The following is a 17,242-nucleotide window of genomic DNA, read 5'->3' as shown; positions in this document are numbered from 1 at the left end:
CAAAAAGAACCAACAAAACAAGTAATCAAACGAGTTATGAAAAAAATGGAATTTTACTTAAAAAAAACAAAAATAACAAATAAAAACGATAATTGTTTGTATATTATATTACCGTTGTTTATAATATTTTATAATATTTTATAATATTCAGTAATATTCTGAATACTAGATATCAGCAAGGTAGATTTTGCAAGTGGTTAATATCTGTTTGGATCGAAATCTTTGGGTCTTTTGAAGAGCAAGATATGAGGTTCAGGAGCATGAGTTTCGTAGTGGACCCAGCCCAAAGATTGTGTTATCCCAAGTCCTCTCCATTCCTCTTCCAATAGAATTCTCAAAGTGTTGCTATCAGGATTGAAATAGTCGTCGGGAATAACCTTCAACATGTTTCGTGGTAGTATGACATGGCGATACTCGAAATTGTCGTCAGAGTATCTTAGGAGGAGTTAGTAAAGTGGCCAAATGGGCAGAAGAAACTCAGAAGAACAGAAAAGTGGGCCATACCTTGCTGAATAGTGAATCTTTTCTTGGAATTCAAGGACCTTAGCTCTCTCAGAGCTGGTGAGGTATCTTGGTTGCAATTGTAAACCCATTGTAGAGCAAGAGATGAGAGGCAGAAGTGGAGCGAGAAGCAGGCAAAGAACAACACACAAGAAGCAGCAGAGAAAGCAAAGCTGAAGAAGAAGAAGAAGAAGAAGAAGAAGACAACTGGAAGAGAACTGAGCTGGTTGAACAAGTCGAAACGACCCAAGGCGACTGAAGCTGAACTGTGCAAACCTCGATTACACGACCAACGACCCGAGTAAAAGTGGCCAGACGAGCTTCATCTTCTTCATCTTCTTCATCTTCTGCTGCTTCTGCTACCTCCTCTCTTCTCTTCTTCGTGTTCTCGTTCTCTACATCGCCTCCCTCGCTTTGCCTCTGAGCCTCTTTCCACAACCACGTCCTCGTCTATATAAACAGCCCTTCCTCTGCTGCTTTTGCTCTAGCTGTTCTTGCCTCCAATTCCAACTCACTCTCAATGGCTATCTGTGAAGAAGGAAACTACTATCCTCCTGGGTGTCTCTCGGTTGCTCGTTTGGTGGGCATCATTCTCTCCTGCATTGCTGCTGTTCTCTTGACCATCTCCCTTGTCCTCTATCTCACGCGAAGAAAGAAAACCATGGGCACTGCTACTGTCGTTGAAATTCCCATGAACAACGTTGGTTACCAACAAGCCTATGCTCCTCCTCCAGGACAACCTCCCTATTTTCAACCAGGCTACAACCAAGGCTACGTTCCACCCTACAACCAAAGCTACGACCCTGGCTATAGCACCCAAAACTACTATCCTGCTCCTCCTGCTCCTCCTCCAAATTCCTCTAATCCTTTTGAAAACAACCAGGGTCTTACTCCTCCTTCTGGCCCTCCTCCAACTTACAAAAATTGATTCCACTGTTCTTTCATTTCTCCAGCTTCATTTCTTTTTTTCTACTCTTTAATTTTAATATGGCTTGTTCTTCATTTTTCCAGTACATTAGCGTTTTCTTGTTTTCCTACAATTTACTTATCTTTTTTCCCTATTAACTAATTAATCTGTGAATTTACTGATTTGCTAACTTGTTTACGATTTTATTTATTTATTGATTTATTTGCTGTTTTAATTGTGTTTAATTTAGAAATAATCCTTTTTTTCTTGTTTTGTTATCTTTTTTTTTTCCTATATCTCTCGTTGTGGTCGTAGATAAAAATTTTCTATTTTAGTGTATAGTTTTTCATTTTCTTTAGATTTAATATTGTTTTAATCTATTAATTTACTATTAACTCATTGAATAGTTATAACCAAAATTGAATTAAAATCGAATTAAAATTAAGTTAAAATTAAGTTAATCGAATTAAAATTGAACTAAAATTGAATAAATATAAAAAAAATAAATTTATAAAATAGTTTAAAAAATAACTTAAATAATTAAAATAATTAAAAAAAACAAATACAAGTTCATTGAATATAAAAAGATAAAACAATAAAATAAAATAAAATAAAAAGTAAAAAGTAAACACAAAACATAAAACTAAAACAAATTATCTTGAAATCAAACAGAAAAAAAAAAAATGAAAAATTGATCTTATCTTGAAATGAAATCTTTTTATCATCAATGAACACTTTGCGCTTGAATTTAAAATAATAAAATGAATTAATAAACAAAATGTCAAAAAATCAAACTTAAAAAAATCAAACAAATCAAAAAAAATAAACAAACAAAAAAAAGAGACATCAATTTTATCAAAATCTTGAATCTCTCTCAATTACCAATCTCTAATTTCTTCATCTCTTTATTCAACTTTTCATCTTCTTCAAATCCAATAATATCTTTATTCTTATATGCAGCTTTAACAATATCAAACGCTTTTAACAATTTTCTTCTTGCACCCATAGCTACAACTCCTGCTTTCATTAAATCTTCATCGTTATAGTAAATCAACGTCTTCCATGGAATATCTGATAAAATATCAGTATACTTGTGTAATCTTATGTTCCTGAGCCAAATTGGTAGATTATTAAGATTTTTCAATTGAATTAACTCAATAGAATTTAGTCCTGGAGATTTAGGCGAACTTGTCCCATTAAGTAATCCATTTAGATCCTTAGATGATGATAATGGTGTTTTTAATGCTAATGCATTAGTATGTGAAGAATTTGGAGTTAGAATCTCATTTTTAGCAGAATTCTTTAATGAATTATTGTTATTCGTGTTACTGGCATTACAAGTAGTATTAATAGTGGTAGTAGTATTAGTAGTGATGCCATTATTATTATTATTATTATTATTATTATTATTATTAGTAGTAGTAGTATTAGTATTACTATCATTAGTATTGTTTGAATTATTTGCATTATTTTTATTATTTTTATTATTGGCTTTTTCTTGATTTTTCTCATTGAATGAACCGGTTTTATCTTCCTTCAGAAAAGACTTTAAATTATCATCATTAAATGTTTTTGTCTTGGAATATTTCTCAAAGGATTTACCAGATTTGCTTGGTGATTTATCAGTTAGATTATCTTTATTTTTGTTATCTTTTAAATCTTTAGAATATGAATTTGAGTATGAATTTTTATTAGAATTTCCAAATTTTTTATTTCTATTCAATGCAGAAGAAACATTGCTATCAAAATTATTGTTTCTATTTGGTAAATTGTTATTACCATTGATATTATAATTATTCAAATTATTAGAATTGTTAAATTTTTTGGGATTAGCAGGAACTGAAGCAGTTCTTTGATGGTAGCTTTTGTTATTATTATTATTATTATTATTATTATTATTATTATTATTATTATTATTGTTATTGTTGTTGTTGAAAACCTTTTGCATAAATGCTTGATTAATTCTACCTCTCTCTTCATTATTCGAGTTATGATGATTATGGTTATGATTAGAGTTAATATGGTTAATGTTGTTAGCACTACTACTCTCTTGCATAACTTGAGATTGAATTTGAGATTGAGACTGATTTTTCTTTAAAGAATCCAATTTTGTCCTTGAATTAATTGTAGTCAATGCTTTTAACTTCATGGCAGTATGAGGATCTAAACTAAAGACGTCGTCACCACCAAATAGTACTGGAGAAGTTGGAGACTTAATTGAAGTGTTTTGTGAGTGAGAAAAAGAAAGTTGCAGGTTATGTAATGATTGCTGATTTTGCAGTTGAGATAATAATAGATGAGAAGCAGCAGTTAGATCTTCAGCATTACTGTTGATATTATTAATATTTGGTGAGGTAATGAGACTGTTGCTGTTATTATTATTGTTATTATTACTATTACTATTACTATTATTATTATTATTATTATTATTATTATTATTATTATTATTATTGTTATTATTGTTATTATTATTGTTATTATTGTTACTAGCTTGATCATTATTTGAAACTTTTTGTTTAGAAGTGAATTTTTTAGCTTGTTTCCTTAAAAAGTCAGATTCGGCTAATAAAGGGGAAAATAAAAGATTATTATTGCTACTGTTATTACTTGTAATAGTTGAGTTAGAATTGGAATTAGAATTGGAATTAGAATTGGAATTAGAAATAGAGTTTGAAATAGAGTTGGAAACAGAATTGGATGTAGAATTGGAGGCAGAAGTAGAAGAAGTAAAATTAACTGAGTTGCTATTGTTATTGGTAGTAGTAATAGTAGTGTTAGTATTTGTGGTTGTAGTGGTGTTAGCAGAAGTATTGTTATTATTGAAATTTGGAGATAAAGGGTTGATTAAAGTGGAGTTCGAGTTAGTAATTGAGTTCAAGTTTGAAGTTGATGTCGAGTTTGAATTTGAATTTGAATTTGAATTTGAATTTGAATTTGAATTTGAATTAGAGATTGAATTGATTGAAATGGAAGAATCAGTATTAATTGATAAATTTTTTTTATTGAGATTGTTTAAATTGTTAATGTTATTTAAATTCCAAGAGTCGTGTTTATTAATGTTATTGTTACCGTTATCGGAATTGTTTAAAATAGAATCCAAAGTAAAATGCTCTTGATTACTTAGATGCAAAAAGTTTAAACTTTGAGATTGACTTTGATGATGAAAAGTTGGTGATAGAACCTGAGAAATAGGTCTACTATTTCTATTTGAATTAAAAGAGCTATTGAAAGAGTTGTTATAGTTGGCATAATTGGCATAGTTATTATTGTTATTGTTATTGTTGTTGTTGTTGTTGTTGTTGTTGTTGTTGTTGTTATTATTATTATTATTATTATTATTATTATTATTATTATTATTATTATTTGCGACGATGTTATTGGGATTATTATTTGTAATATTATTGATAATATCTAAAGATAAATAAGCATTATCTAGAGTGATTTTTGTTAGTAAATATTTCAAAATTTCGTCATGATCATTATTTGAGTTAATGTCATTAAAATTTAGAAAATGATCGTAAAAGAGATCGACAAAATGGATTTTTTGGGGAAAGGAGGAATCCGAAGCAAATTTGATCAATAAAGATTTAAACAAGAGCAAGTCATTGTTAATGTTAATATTAATGTTATTGTTATTGTTGTTGTTATTTTTATTGTTAATATTAATATTGTTATTGGAATTATTATTAGCGTGAATATTGTTCAATAGATTGGATGGTGTTAAGATATCGCTATTGAAATTGTTGAAGTTACTAAAATTGTTAAAATTACTAAATTGGTTAAGATTTTGTTGATTAAAATTGTTATTGAAATTAGAATTGAAATTGTTAATGCTATTGATGCTATTACTGTTATTGTTATTGTTGTTATTAATAATATTAGTGTTGTTTAAATTTGAGTCGATATCAAAATGATACCTTGAGGACGTGGGGGATAATAAGGACATGGAAGTATGGGAATGAGAAGGGGAGACCAAGACTGAGTTATTGAAGTTGTTGTTGGGATTCGGATTCGGATTAGAATTAGAATTAGAATTAGAATTAGAATTGGAATTAGCGATGGTGCTAAAGGGGCTGTTGTTGTTGTTATTGTTATTATTATTATTATTATTATTATTATTATTATTTGATAATTGAATCGGTGGAGGAGATAGGATTGAGGATCTTGAAATGTTTAAATCTGGAGAGGTTAGATAGTTTAAAGATTGAGATCTGTCATAAGTGGTGGTTTTGGTGATGTTGTTAAGAGCATTGTTGCTATTGCTATTGTTAATATTGTTAATATTGTTAATATTGTTATTGCTATTAAGTCTATTTAGTAGAATAGAGGATCTGCTGTTATCTGGATTAAATAAATTTTGGGGTTGAGATTGTGTTTGATAAAAAACATTATTATTGTTGATATTGTTGTTGATGTTGGTGTTGTTTAGGTTGGAAGAAAGAGATTCATAAGCAGATTGGATGGGGGACCTAAAGTTTGACATTTCTTTAAATAAAGAGAATGAGAGTTCAATAGGACTGGGTAAGGGTTAGAAATAAACAGAAATGAACAGAAATAATAATGATGATGATGATGATAATAATAGTAATAATATTAATTCAAGATGGAAACCAAAATTCATGAATGTGCCCTGAGATGAGTGAATGGATGTATCTCTCTTTTTGGGGATTCTTTTTCTTTTACTTTGATGGTATTGTTATTAGCAAGATTGTTGGGGGATTATAAAGAAGATAAACCGAACAGGATGGCTAACAGATTTGTAGCAGATTTAGGTGACCAACTATAGGAAGAAGCAAAAAAAAATTTCTCTCTTGGTTGATTTTTTTTCTCTAAAATTTTTCTTATAGAAAGCAAAACCCAAAATACCCAAAAGAGAAGCTGAAACGAAATTCAAGTGGGAGATGAAAGTGAAGGAGAGAATGCTGACGATGGAGATGGAAAAGGAGAAGAAGAGCAGAGCAGCTAGGCAGCAGGAGCGATGGCTCGAGAGACGAGGGTGGATTGCAATATATCAGCAGTGTATCTGGAGTAGAATCACAGCACAGCTCAAACACAGTTCCATTTCATCTTTTGCCATTGGAAAGAAGTTTTTTTCTGAAAACGCAGCGGACGAAAAGACCACGGCGGTGGGTTGGCACGTGCACCGTCTAGTCTGCGTGGAGATGCGGTAGAGTGCGTGCAGTGAAGGAGCCACAGCAATGGTGTCCTGGTTGGTAAGCGCTTTATCAGCCGCAGCACGTGAGCTGTGATAATTGTGCGGATTGCTTGTCCTATCCGCACATAATCCGCGTTCCGCCGCGAAAACGGGGATAATTGTTGGTGGTTGTCGGCACTGAGCTGTGGAAGGTGAAGAGTTTGGTGAACAGCTGGAGAAGGAACGAGAGGAACAACAAAAGAAGTAGCACGATGAACAACAGAATGAACAGCTGCAATGTCTTCGTGGTGCTCGACCTCCCACGACTCAATGCCTGGAACAGCCTCAGTGCTCTCCCACAACTCGCAGAGAATTCAACCGTATGATTTGCACGCCTCGCGCTCCACCAATTCTTTCTCCAACTCCTCGTTCTCAGTCCTTTTTAACTTCTTTCAAATTCTCTTTAAACTCTTTTCAACTCTTTCCAACTCTTTCTTAAGTCCTTCGATATATCCATTGGCATCACTCTTCTCTGTTAATTGCTGCTTCCAGTGCTCTTTGTTTCCTCTGCCTGAACAATGGAAAACGACGAAATTAGAGTTGCCAAAATTGCAGATGTTTTGCTATCCAAAATTCGAGGCAGCATTGACAAGCTCATTCAACTCGATAACTTCACCATAAATAACATTGACAATTCCACTCTGAACAGTGCTGTGGAAACCAACGAGGAAATCAAGTTGAAGACCTTATCCAGTTTAATCAAAGACATTCATCAGTTCCAGCCTTGTCCTCAGCTATTAGACAAGCCTTTGCCGGTTTTTATATCAAAGCTATCAAACCACTATCTATTCATAATCAAAAACGATGCTATCACCAACTTGAGCAAAACAACCAAAAGTAATAAAAACAACCCTCAATTCAATTACGACTGGATATCGGAAATCATCTACAACTTTACCAAAATTAGAGGCATAAAATCAATCTCCATCTCCTTCTCCTCAGATATCTACATCATAGATCTTCTATTAAACAAAATTGAATTCTTATCCTTTTCTTCTCCCTCATCGTCCAACAGCAATTGGCATGAGTTGTCCTTTCTCTTGCTCTGGTTATCCGTCCTAATCCTAGCTCCATTCCCTCTATCCTCAATCAACCCTCAAATCCCTAAAAGAATCTTCAAAATATCCAACTACTACCTAACTGAAAAGTCAATTGGCAAAGAAAATGAAGTCTCCATCTTACTATTTTCAAAGTTTTTATCACGAAACGATGTCTCTTCTTTCAATTACCTCACCTCCTATTACTTGAACTATTTATTCAAATTTGATCCACTTAAAAACTCATTTACAAACCGTTTCCTCAACATGAACGATAATGAAAAACTATCAAATCTAAAATTGCTATCAAATCTACTAAAATTCATCAAAAAGGATACAATATCCCCCTTTTTACCTCTCCATTATTCTCTAATTAATAACCACTTTATTACTCAATTCAGTGCCCAATCATCTCTATCCGAAAATTCAATCATATCAAAATTCATCATCAAAAATTTAGGTAAACTAGGCACATCTCTACTCTCAATTGATCCAGATCAACTACAACCCCCAACCGCCTCAATCGATTCCAACAATCAGCCATCTTTTAACCACTTGATTCATTTATTCAAAAATTTCGATCCTTTCGAGAAAATCGAACAAATAATATCAAACCTACTAATGCAAATCGGCCATAAAGACACAATCATCCGTTACTGTGTATCAAGACAAATCTCAAAGATAGCCAATCTTTTGCCAACTGACTTTCAACTAGACATTATCAACAACTTAATCTCAGAATTAGATATTCAAAGTTTCAACTTTAATCCAAATCTCTATTCTCCCTCATCTCCTTCATCTTCTTCACCCCCACCCTCTTTAAATTTAATACACTTTAATTCAGACCAAATCAATTTCGACCTCATCTCTTCAGATCGTTACCATGGTATTCTCCTAACCCTCTCAGAACTAACAAACAAAAGACTAATCCCCATCAACTACTTCTACTTACTAACCTCAATCCTACATAAATCTCTTTTCTTCAAACAACAACACATAACTTTCATCTCAGGCTCAAATGTTCGTGACTCCTCTCTTTACCTAGCTTGGTCCTTTATTCGAAGCTACACCTCTTTAAGAGACAAAATTCCTGTACAAATCTTACTACAATTATTCAATGACTTGATCATAACCGTATCCTTCGATAAGGATATCATGATAAGAAGAGCTTCAAGTGCTGTCATTCAAGAACTACTAGGAAGATATGGTAAAATCCTTTGGAACGTCATTGTCAAAAATTCAGATTACTACGATGACTTCCAAAATTACAGCCCCAAAAATTTATCAGAACTAAGTTTAAAACTAATAGAAATACTAGATTACACTAAATTAGGTAATTTAAAACTATCTTATCTAGAAATCTCCTTTGATATCTTTACAAAACTAAATCTTTTTCAAAAAAGTTTTTTAAGTTACCTAATCAACTACAATTTAAATACCAGTAATACCTCGGAAATCATTCAAAACTATCAAAGCAATGAAGGAATAAACTCCTATGATCCTGAAGTTAGAAAGTTAAGTGCAATTATATTGAAAAAATTGTTACAATACAAACAAAATCAATATAAATCAATTAAAAATAAATCAATAAATCTACTTTACAATTTCCAAATTCCTCAAAAAGATGGTATTGATAATGACATCCAGATGCAAGAATCTAATGAAATTCAATCAAATAATAATGACTCAATTAATAAAGAATTAATTAATAAAGAATCAAATACCATTGAATCAAGCAATGACAAAACTTCCGAAACGGAACAAACTGAAGAAAAAAAAGAAAGTGAAGAAACTAAACAAACTAACGAAACTAATGAAACTAAAGATAAATCTAATGTTGAGTTAACTGAAAATGATAAAACCGCTGAATCCCAAAAGATTGATAAAATCCTAAATAATGCTGAAATCAAATCTGAAGTTGGAATTAATGATCACTCAATCAATGATAAGAAAAGTTCTGAAACTGAAAAAGATGAACTCCAAAAAGGTGCGGTTCAAATTATTTCAGAAGATAAATCAAATGAAATTTTAAGTGAAAATTTAAATGAAAATTTAATAACGGAAACCCCTCTTGAAAATGACATCGAAGACTTCAATTCAGTAGTTCTTATCTTAATCGGTGTGTTGATAAGAAGATGCAAATTAAAAAATATCGAAGGTAATTTTTATGCACTTGCAGAGATTTTGCCATTAGTTTTTCCAGAAATTCCGTATAATCTTGATGAATTTTATCTTAATAACACTTTAAAAGATTTATTGCATAAAACGAATATTCTTCAAAGTGATATTGTGACATTATTGAACTCAATAGTGGAAATATTACATGAACAAAAATTTGATTACCATAAAGATCCTCCTCACAAAGGCGAGGAATTTATTTATTTATTGGGCACAATTCTTCCTTATGTAAATTATCTATTCATTTATAATAACCCCAGGCAGTTTGACGGTTCAACAAAATTGAAAAATAATGATCCATTAGGTTTAGATTTTTACAACTCGGTCTTTAATATCATTAGGCAAACATCTAATGATATTTCAGAAAAATTCAAATTTTTTATTGAAAAGCTCTCTTTAATTAACTTGAAATCAAAGACATTTACCGATTCAATTTTCATCAAAAAATGGTTATATTATATCAAGAATGGAAATCTAATTAGCTCTGAAAATTTTGGATATCTTAATTTAGATTTTATTTTCCCTTACTTAGAAAGTAAAATACTTCCAATTTTAACTGATAAAAGGGTTGATTATCAAATAAGAAAAAACATAATGACATCTATTTCAATTATTTTGAGTAGACCTGTTGAACCAAAGAATGAGCGTTTCAAATTATCTGGGGATTTTATGATTGAATTAATCAATCAGCTTGATGATTATACATTAACCAATCAAGGAGACGTTGGAAATAAAGTCAGATTTGAAGTGACTCAATTAATTTTTAATAATAGAAAATCGTTTTTGGAAAGTGTGAAATACATCCAATTGATTGAAAAGAAATTGATAAGAATTTCAGGTGAAGTCATTGATAGATTAAAATTTAAAGCTTTTGAATTGCTACTAATAATTAAAAATGAAACGAAAGATTTGAAGAAATTTTCATCAGATTATAATTATATTGAATATTCAGATGAAAAATATAAACAAAAACATGGAAAATCATATTTAGATTTAGTTCCGGAAAATTGGAGTTTTGATACAATGTTTGATTATTATAAGTTTTTATTAAATTTCTATTATGATAACTATTTGATAGACATGTGGGAATTTATTTTAAAGAAAAATCGAAGTAAAGAAGAAAATGAGAAATTGAGTTTCTTAAAGGATGTTTCAAAAGAATTCTGGAAAGGATTTGTGTTTTCAGCAGGAGCAATTCAGGCATCAGATACTACTATTATTCATTCATTAAATTCATTAATTTGGTTTTTAAATAAAAAGTTATCGAGCGATAAATTTATAATTATTGAGCTAATGAAACACTATAATTATCATTATGAAGTCGAGAATGAATCTATCAATAAAATTATTTTAAAAAATGAGGAGTTGAAAACTCTTGTTTTTACAGATATTTTAACAATTTTGAAGAATGATCCAATGGTTTCAAAGAATGCATCAACGTTTAATTCAAGAATTCGAGTTTCTAGGGGAGGAAGAGACGTTTCGAATAGAAACATGGTAAATAAGTCATTAGTTAACAATCGAGTAGTGAAAAATCAATTATGTTGCTTGAATTTATTCTCTAAACTATTTGATGCTAATATCAAATTGCCAAATGCAGACCAATCCATTGAATCGAAAGAAATCAAGAGCGTTGATGCTGAGTTGGTTAAACCAGTTATGAAAACCCCAACACTTAAGAGAAAGGTTTCGGCTAATTTTATGCCACCAATAAAGAATACTATCAGTCCATTGGATATTAAAAAAAGAAATAGTCCATCACCACCTTCATCTCAAATATCAAGATCGCCATCATCATTGAAAAAACCTGTTCCTAAAACAACTAACGAGTCATCAGTTACTATACAATCGCATAGCAATTTGGTCAAGGCATTGTATATTAGAACATATAATTTGCATTTGAACACAGCAAATTTTGTAAAGATATCTCTATGTCTTAAAATTTTCCAATATTTAATTTTAGTTGAGGACTTCAAAGAAAGTTTAAAGAGATTGTGCTGGTTGTGTTGTAATCATCAATTGAAGAAAATAAAATTACTAAGTTGTGAATATTTGTATCAGATTTATTTTGATAAATTGAGCAAGCTAGTTGACGATAGTGATAATAATATTGATGAGGATGGAATTGAAATGGACGATGATGATATGGAAAAGGGCAATGAAGAAGTAATTCAAAATCTGAAAATATCGACTAATGAAAAAAATGGAAATAGTATAGTTGAAGAGAAGGATGATAAGTTGATGATTCAACGGATTATTAATAGCAAAGACAATTTTGAAATAAATGAGAAAGTTGAAAGATCAATCGATGGCCAAGTGAAGAAAAATAGTAGTGATGATAAAGTTAAGAGCAAAAACGATAATAAAGATTCTGTTAAAAGTAATTTAGAAAAGGCGTTGAAAATCTTATCAGATATCGATTGGAATGGTGAAGACGATGATAGGCTCAAGGCATATTCCAATAGTTTATATGTTGAATGGTAAATAGAAGATTTTTATGTTTTTAAATAAAAGGTTAGAACCTGTATTATCGAATATATGTGCGATATCTACAGATAAACACATGCAATAAATGTAAAAAAAATATATCATAGTTTAGCTACAGAATATAATTGTTCAAATCAAATCAATTAAATTAATGAAGAATATGGAAAAAGATTCTATTGAGTGTTTAAGATAACAAAGCCAGCTTAACTGACTGGCAGATAAGTGAAGTGCCAAAGAGGGAACTAAAAAAAGGAAAGTGTAAAAAAAGTTATATTAAAAGTTATATTATAAGATGAGATACTTTAATATCTTTAGTCATTATTGTTAGTCCAGTGGAAAAAGGTCCATGGAAGAGCAGGCCAAAACAAACAGGCAGAAATACCAACAGACCAACCAAGAACTAAAGGAACTTGTCTTTTGAACTCAGTCGACCAGAATGAAGGACCGATTTTCTTTGAGAAGCCCTTGGTTGCAGCTTCTTTGGCAGCTTGTCTAGCAATCATAGATGGAATCATTTTGAAGTTGTAGGTCTATAGTTCCCAGGATATGGTTGTTAGAGAGTGTTGTTAGAGATTGTTGTTAATGGGTGTTGTTACAGGTGGAAGAAGAATGGAGAGAAAGATGGAAAGAGAAAGTGGAATATATTCAATGAACAGCCAATCACAGCGCTCGAATTCCACAGAAGTTCCGCGGGGTCCGTGTATCGTTGCGGGGTACGAGGTCTGTGAAAAGGCCCCGAGGGTCTGAAGGAAAAACGGTACTTTGGGGCAGCTGGGGTTTGATATTAGATGTTTATTGAATAGATATTTATAACATAAGAATCGTTAAAAAGTTTAGTATCGAGAAAAAAATTAGCAGGAACAGAAACTGGAGAAAATAGCACAGTAGTGGAAATAGGTTTAATTTGGAGTTATGAGTTCTAAGCATTATTGGGTTTGTTTAATTTGTATGGAATAGCAGGCCAGAATAACATAACAGTTATACCAACACCCCAGCCAATAAAATTGTTTCCAACTCTTTTGAATTCAGATTTTATCCAGTATGGATTAAAACCACTTTTATGAAGTTTGGCGGCATTCGTTGCTTGTCTTAAAATGATTGACGATTTCATTGTTACTGGTTAATATAATATTAATATTGCGAACGTGAGTGTTGAAGTGGTTCTGATTAGCTAGAAATTATTATGACTTGCTGGAATATGTGCTGGTGTAAGAGACTTGGAGAGCTATATTTGAAAAATGTATCTATATGATATTATAAGACTATGTTTTTAAGGGGATTTTTGCAGTTTATATAACAATTTTCAAATTTGAAATACTAAATGAGTGTTGGTCTAATGGTGTTCAAAAATTGAATAAAATTTTAACCTATCCATCAATTTTACAGGTTATTGGTACCATTGGTGAAATTGCTAATTCCTTTTGGTTTAGTGTTGGTTGTAAAGCGAGTGTGTTTACACTTATGTTCTGATTTTTCTCCATGGCTCCATAAACGAATAAGTTTATTTTCGAAGATCACTCTTTAACGACACTACAGCTGTAATTACAGTCTTACTCAGTAAATGCTATCTGCTATATTAGTGCAATAATTAAATGATTTTAATTGAATTCGATTGAATTTAATTCATTTTTTATCATAATTTTATCATAATTTTACAAGAAAAACATTGAAATAAAATTAATATAATAATTTTCTTGTGGTTTTTCTTTTTGACAAGAACAGCTCCTTGTGTTGTTAAAGTTTAAGTGCTCTTTTCTGTTTTGACCATAGCTTTACTTTCTGTTCCTTGGACCAATAAACAATCTTGTTTAACAAGAACTTGCTGTTTGCAAATTGTTTATCTGAAATATAATTCAAACTCAACTGATAATTATTCATTTTAAAGAATCACACATAATCTGATTTTGGCATGGTTTTACTTATCAGATTGAACAAATGGGAAACTTTATTTGGACACTTGCTTATCCAGTATTGTTTGGACTTTCCAAAAATCCGGGCTTGCAAATGTTCCGTTTTCTTTTGATGCAGCAATACCCTAACCAATTACATCTCAGTTGCATGTAAACAATACAGTCTATTTTGCTGAGCAAGTTTCAGGAAATTGATTTATTTGCAATCAATTCAAACGATTTAGCAATTAGATTCAAAAGAAATCCCTCTTGAAATCCAATTGCAATGGTCTTCTATCACAAATGAGTTTGATCTGCTTACAAAGCTGTTGACTCAATAAATCAAATTAAAGCTGAAATTTCTAGTAGTGTTAGCACCTCACATTATTTTCAAACAACACCAAATATTGTCATATCACCAAAAGATTTGACCCATTAGTAAGGGCATATTGAGCTGCTTGCTCATTAAAAACCAATCACGACCACGTTAATCTTCCCCATATTCACAGTGCAAAATAATATTTGAACCTTCTGAGAAAACGCCCTTCCCATTTTCACAGGTAAACAAACGCACAAACAGGTAGAAAATGCACACACCACAGCATATAACATTAAAAGAATCTGATGACTCATGACATAATCTAAACCTTTGGGAATTTGCTTTGGTAGCTCAGTCGGAAGAGCGTTAGTCTCATATAAACTCAGTTTAATGGGTTATCTGAAGGTCGAGAGTTCGAACCTCCCCCAGAGCAAGTTTTTTTTTATCTGTATTTATCTGAATAGCTACATTACTAAGCTATTGCATAATACTACTCACGTGTTGTTTTCGGAACCGAAAAGAAAAGTGGCAAACTTCTTAACCAGAGCTTGGCCTGGTTTTGAATTCATGAATAACAACTCCATCAGTGTCGAGAAGAGAGTGTTTTTGGTTATTTCAAGTGGTTAGACAGTGATTTCTCATTATTTGCAACAATGGCTGACGTTGATATGAAAGAGGTCTCTGTGGCTTCCCCAACAATTGATTCAATTGACACAAAGGATTCTGAAAGTTTTACTGACAAAGAAAACAATGATGAGTACAATTTTAACGAGATTCTAAAGACCCTCAAGTTATTGCAGAAAGCTTCGATTGAGTTTGATTCTCGTTATATTCTAAAAATTTTTAGAGATTTAAACCCATTGAGAAAAAAATTGAATTCAACAAATTTGAACAAATTATTAGATTTGATTTACAATTCAACTGATAAACCAAATTTTCAAAAAGTATATCTCTTGGAATATTTGGGTCAGCTTCCAGTTATTGCCGATGAAAAGTCTGATATTATTTATGATGTAGAAATGGATGTTGTTACCAAAACTACTGATAAAGAAGATGAAAATACAACTCAAAATATCACTACAGCGAATGACATATCTGAAAAACCAAAAGACCAATTCAAATTGATTCCTGAAATTGACTTATACATTCACTTTTTATTTCAGCTATTTTTACATGACAATAACCATTTAGAGATTTTAAACAATTTAAACTCAAAAATAATTCAATTGATGAACTCTTATAATAAAAGAACTCTAGATTATATTCAAGCTAAAATCTGGTTTTACATCTCAAGAACTTGCGAATTGCTAGACATCAATCACAATAATAACAATCAAGTAAATGAATCCTTTGATAATCTTATCAACTTGAGATCTCCTCTATTATTAGCTTTAAAAAGTTCATCTCTAAAACATGACACTGAAACACATGCCTCAATCATCACTTTATTGCTAAGAAATTACTTAATCACTAATGATATTCAACAGTCCATAAATTTTATCGAAAAGATTCAATTTCCAACTAATGCTGGTAACAACTTAATCTCCAGATACTATTATTATTTAGCCAGGATTCACACAATTCAATTGAATTATTCAACTGCCCTAAATGAGATTATAACCTCAATCAGAAAAGCTCCCCAATCAACTAAAGTCTTAGGCTTTTTGATTTCCGCCAAAAAATTAAACGTTTTAATTGAATTATTAATGGGTGATATACCCGATTTAAAAATCTTTAAAAAGCAAAAATTTTCAAAGTCTTTAAAACCTTATATGGATATAACTAAATCTGTTAAATTGGGTGATTTGAAATTTTTTAATGAAACTTTAGAAACTTATTCATCTGTTTACAAAAAAGACAACAATTACAATTTGATTTTAAGATTAAGAAAAAACGTTATTAAAACTGGTTTAAGAATAATTTCATTATCCTATAAGAAAATCTCCTTGAAAGATATTTGTCTTAAATTGCAGTTAGACTCCGAATCCAATGCCGAGTATATTATATCCAAATTAATTAAAGATAACGTGCTTGAAGCAACAATTAACCATGAAAAGGGTTTCATGTCAAGTAAAGAAATTCTAAATGTTTATAATACTGATATTCCTCAAGTTGAGTTTAACAACAGAATCAAATTTATCAATGACTTCCATGATGAATTTGTCAAGAGTATGAGATATCCTGAAAATAAAAACAGACTTAACGATAGCGCTTTAAATCAAATGAAAGATGAAGAATTAGAATTGGTTGAACTATTACAAGATAGTAATGAAAGTGATTTCTTTTAGCATATTTATAAAATAAAAAGATTTATTATAAATTTTTTTATATAAATTTTCTATCACTACTTTATTTTAGTTTTAAATTTTATTTTATGTAATAAAAACTTTTTTGTTTTCTTCAAAAAAAGGGCTTACCAATAATAAAAGAGAAAAAAATATAGAAGAAAAACCATTAAAAAGACTATCAAAATTAGTTAACTCGACATAAAAAGTAAAAAGTAAAATGTAAAAAGTAGAAAGTAAATAAATGAATAAAAATTAAAATAACACATCAGAAAAAATAAATTCCTTTTAAAAAAGAGAAAAATAAATAAATAAAAACAGGTTAAAGACAAAATTAATAAATAGAAAAAATAAATAAAAGTAATAAAAAATGAAAATTAAAAAATAATCTATTAATTAACTTAAAAGAAAAGAAAGAAATAAAAAAAAATGAAGAAAATGGTAC

The 17,242-nt window shown here is 30.6% G+C and overlaps 6 protein-coding genes and 1 non-coding gene across 7 annotated transcripts; 4 read left to right on the top strand and 3 right to left on the bottom strand.

Annotated features, from left to right (window-relative positions):
* Nucleotides 1-197: 197 nt before the first annotated feature.
* On the bottom strand, nucleotides 198-593 carry CKS1 (cyclin-dependent protein kinase regulatory subunit CKS1; the record flags this gene model as incomplete). The annotated part of the gene is made up of 2 exons (XM_020194334.1): nucleotides 198-435; nucleotides 505-593. The coding sequence occupies 2 exons, from the start codon at nucleotides 591-593 to the stop codon at nucleotides 198-200; spliced, it is 327 nt and encodes a 108-aa protein (XP_020050459.1).
* A 428-nt stretch (nucleotides 594-1,021) lies between these two features.
* ASCRUDRAFT_79064 (uncharacterized protein) lies at nucleotides 1,022-1,429 on the top strand (the record flags this gene model as incomplete). The annotated part of the gene is made up of 1 exon (XM_020194333.1): nucleotides 1,022-1,429. One exon carries the CDS (start codon nucleotides 1,022-1,024, stop codon nucleotides 1,427-1,429), a length of 408 nt encoding a protein of 135 aa, XP_020050458.1.
* Nucleotides 1,430-2,282: 853 nt separating this feature from the next.
* VTS1 (Vts1p) lies at nucleotides 2,283-2,576 on the bottom strand (the record flags this gene model as incomplete). Its single annotated transcript, XM_020190232.1, has 1 exon — nucleotides 2,283-2,576. A coding segment is annotated over one exon (294 nt), but the record flags the coding sequence as incomplete, so codon positions are not given.
* A 4,106-nt stretch (nucleotides 2,577-6,682) lies between these two features.
* Nucleotides 6,683-12,458, top strand: ASCRUDRAFT_102979 (uncharacterized protein). The gene has a single exon (XM_020188554.1). It carries the CDS (start codon nucleotides 7,121-7,123, stop codon nucleotides 12,299-12,301), a length of 5,181 nt encoding a protein of 1,726 aa, XP_020050456.1. The 5' UTR covers nucleotides 6,683-7,120; the 3' UTR covers nucleotides 12,302-12,458.
* A 157-nt stretch (nucleotides 12,459-12,615) lies between these two features.
* Nucleotides 12,616-13,415, bottom strand: COX26 (Cox26p; the record flags this gene model as incomplete). Its single annotated transcript, XM_020191254.1, has 2 exons — nucleotides 12,616-12,834; nucleotides 13,281-13,415. The coding sequence occupies 2 exons, from the start codon at nucleotides 13,413-13,415 to the stop codon at nucleotides 12,616-12,618; spliced, it is 354 nt and encodes a 117-aa protein (XP_020050455.1).
* A 1,437-nt stretch (nucleotides 13,416-14,852) lies between these two features.
* Nucleotides 14,853-14,945, top strand: ASCRUDRAFT_t9. The gene has a single exon. It is a non-coding gene; the product is annotated as a tRNA-Met (tRNA).
* Nucleotides 14,946-15,118: 173 nt separating this feature from the next.
* Nucleotides 15,119-17,069, top strand: RPN3 (proteasome regulatory particle lid subunit RPN3). Its single transcript, XM_020192453.1, has one exon. The coding sequence runs from the start codon at nucleotides 15,166-15,168 to the stop codon at nucleotides 16,798-16,800; it is 1,635 nt and encodes a 544-aa protein (XP_020050454.1). The 5' UTR covers nucleotides 15,119-15,165; the 3' UTR covers nucleotides 16,801-17,069.
* The last annotated feature ends 173 nt before the right edge of the window (nucleotides 17,070-17,242 follow it).

Source organism: Ascoidea rubescens (genome assembly GCF_001661345.1).
Source record: "Ascoidea rubescens DSM 1968 unplaced genomic scaffold ASCRUscaffold_1, whole genome shotgun sequence".
Classification (NCBI taxonomy): Eukaryota; Fungi; Ascomycota; class Saccharomycetes; order Ascoideales; family Ascoideaceae; genus Ascoidea; species Ascoidea rubescens.
This window is presented reverse-complemented; position numbering and strand designations above follow the sequence as displayed.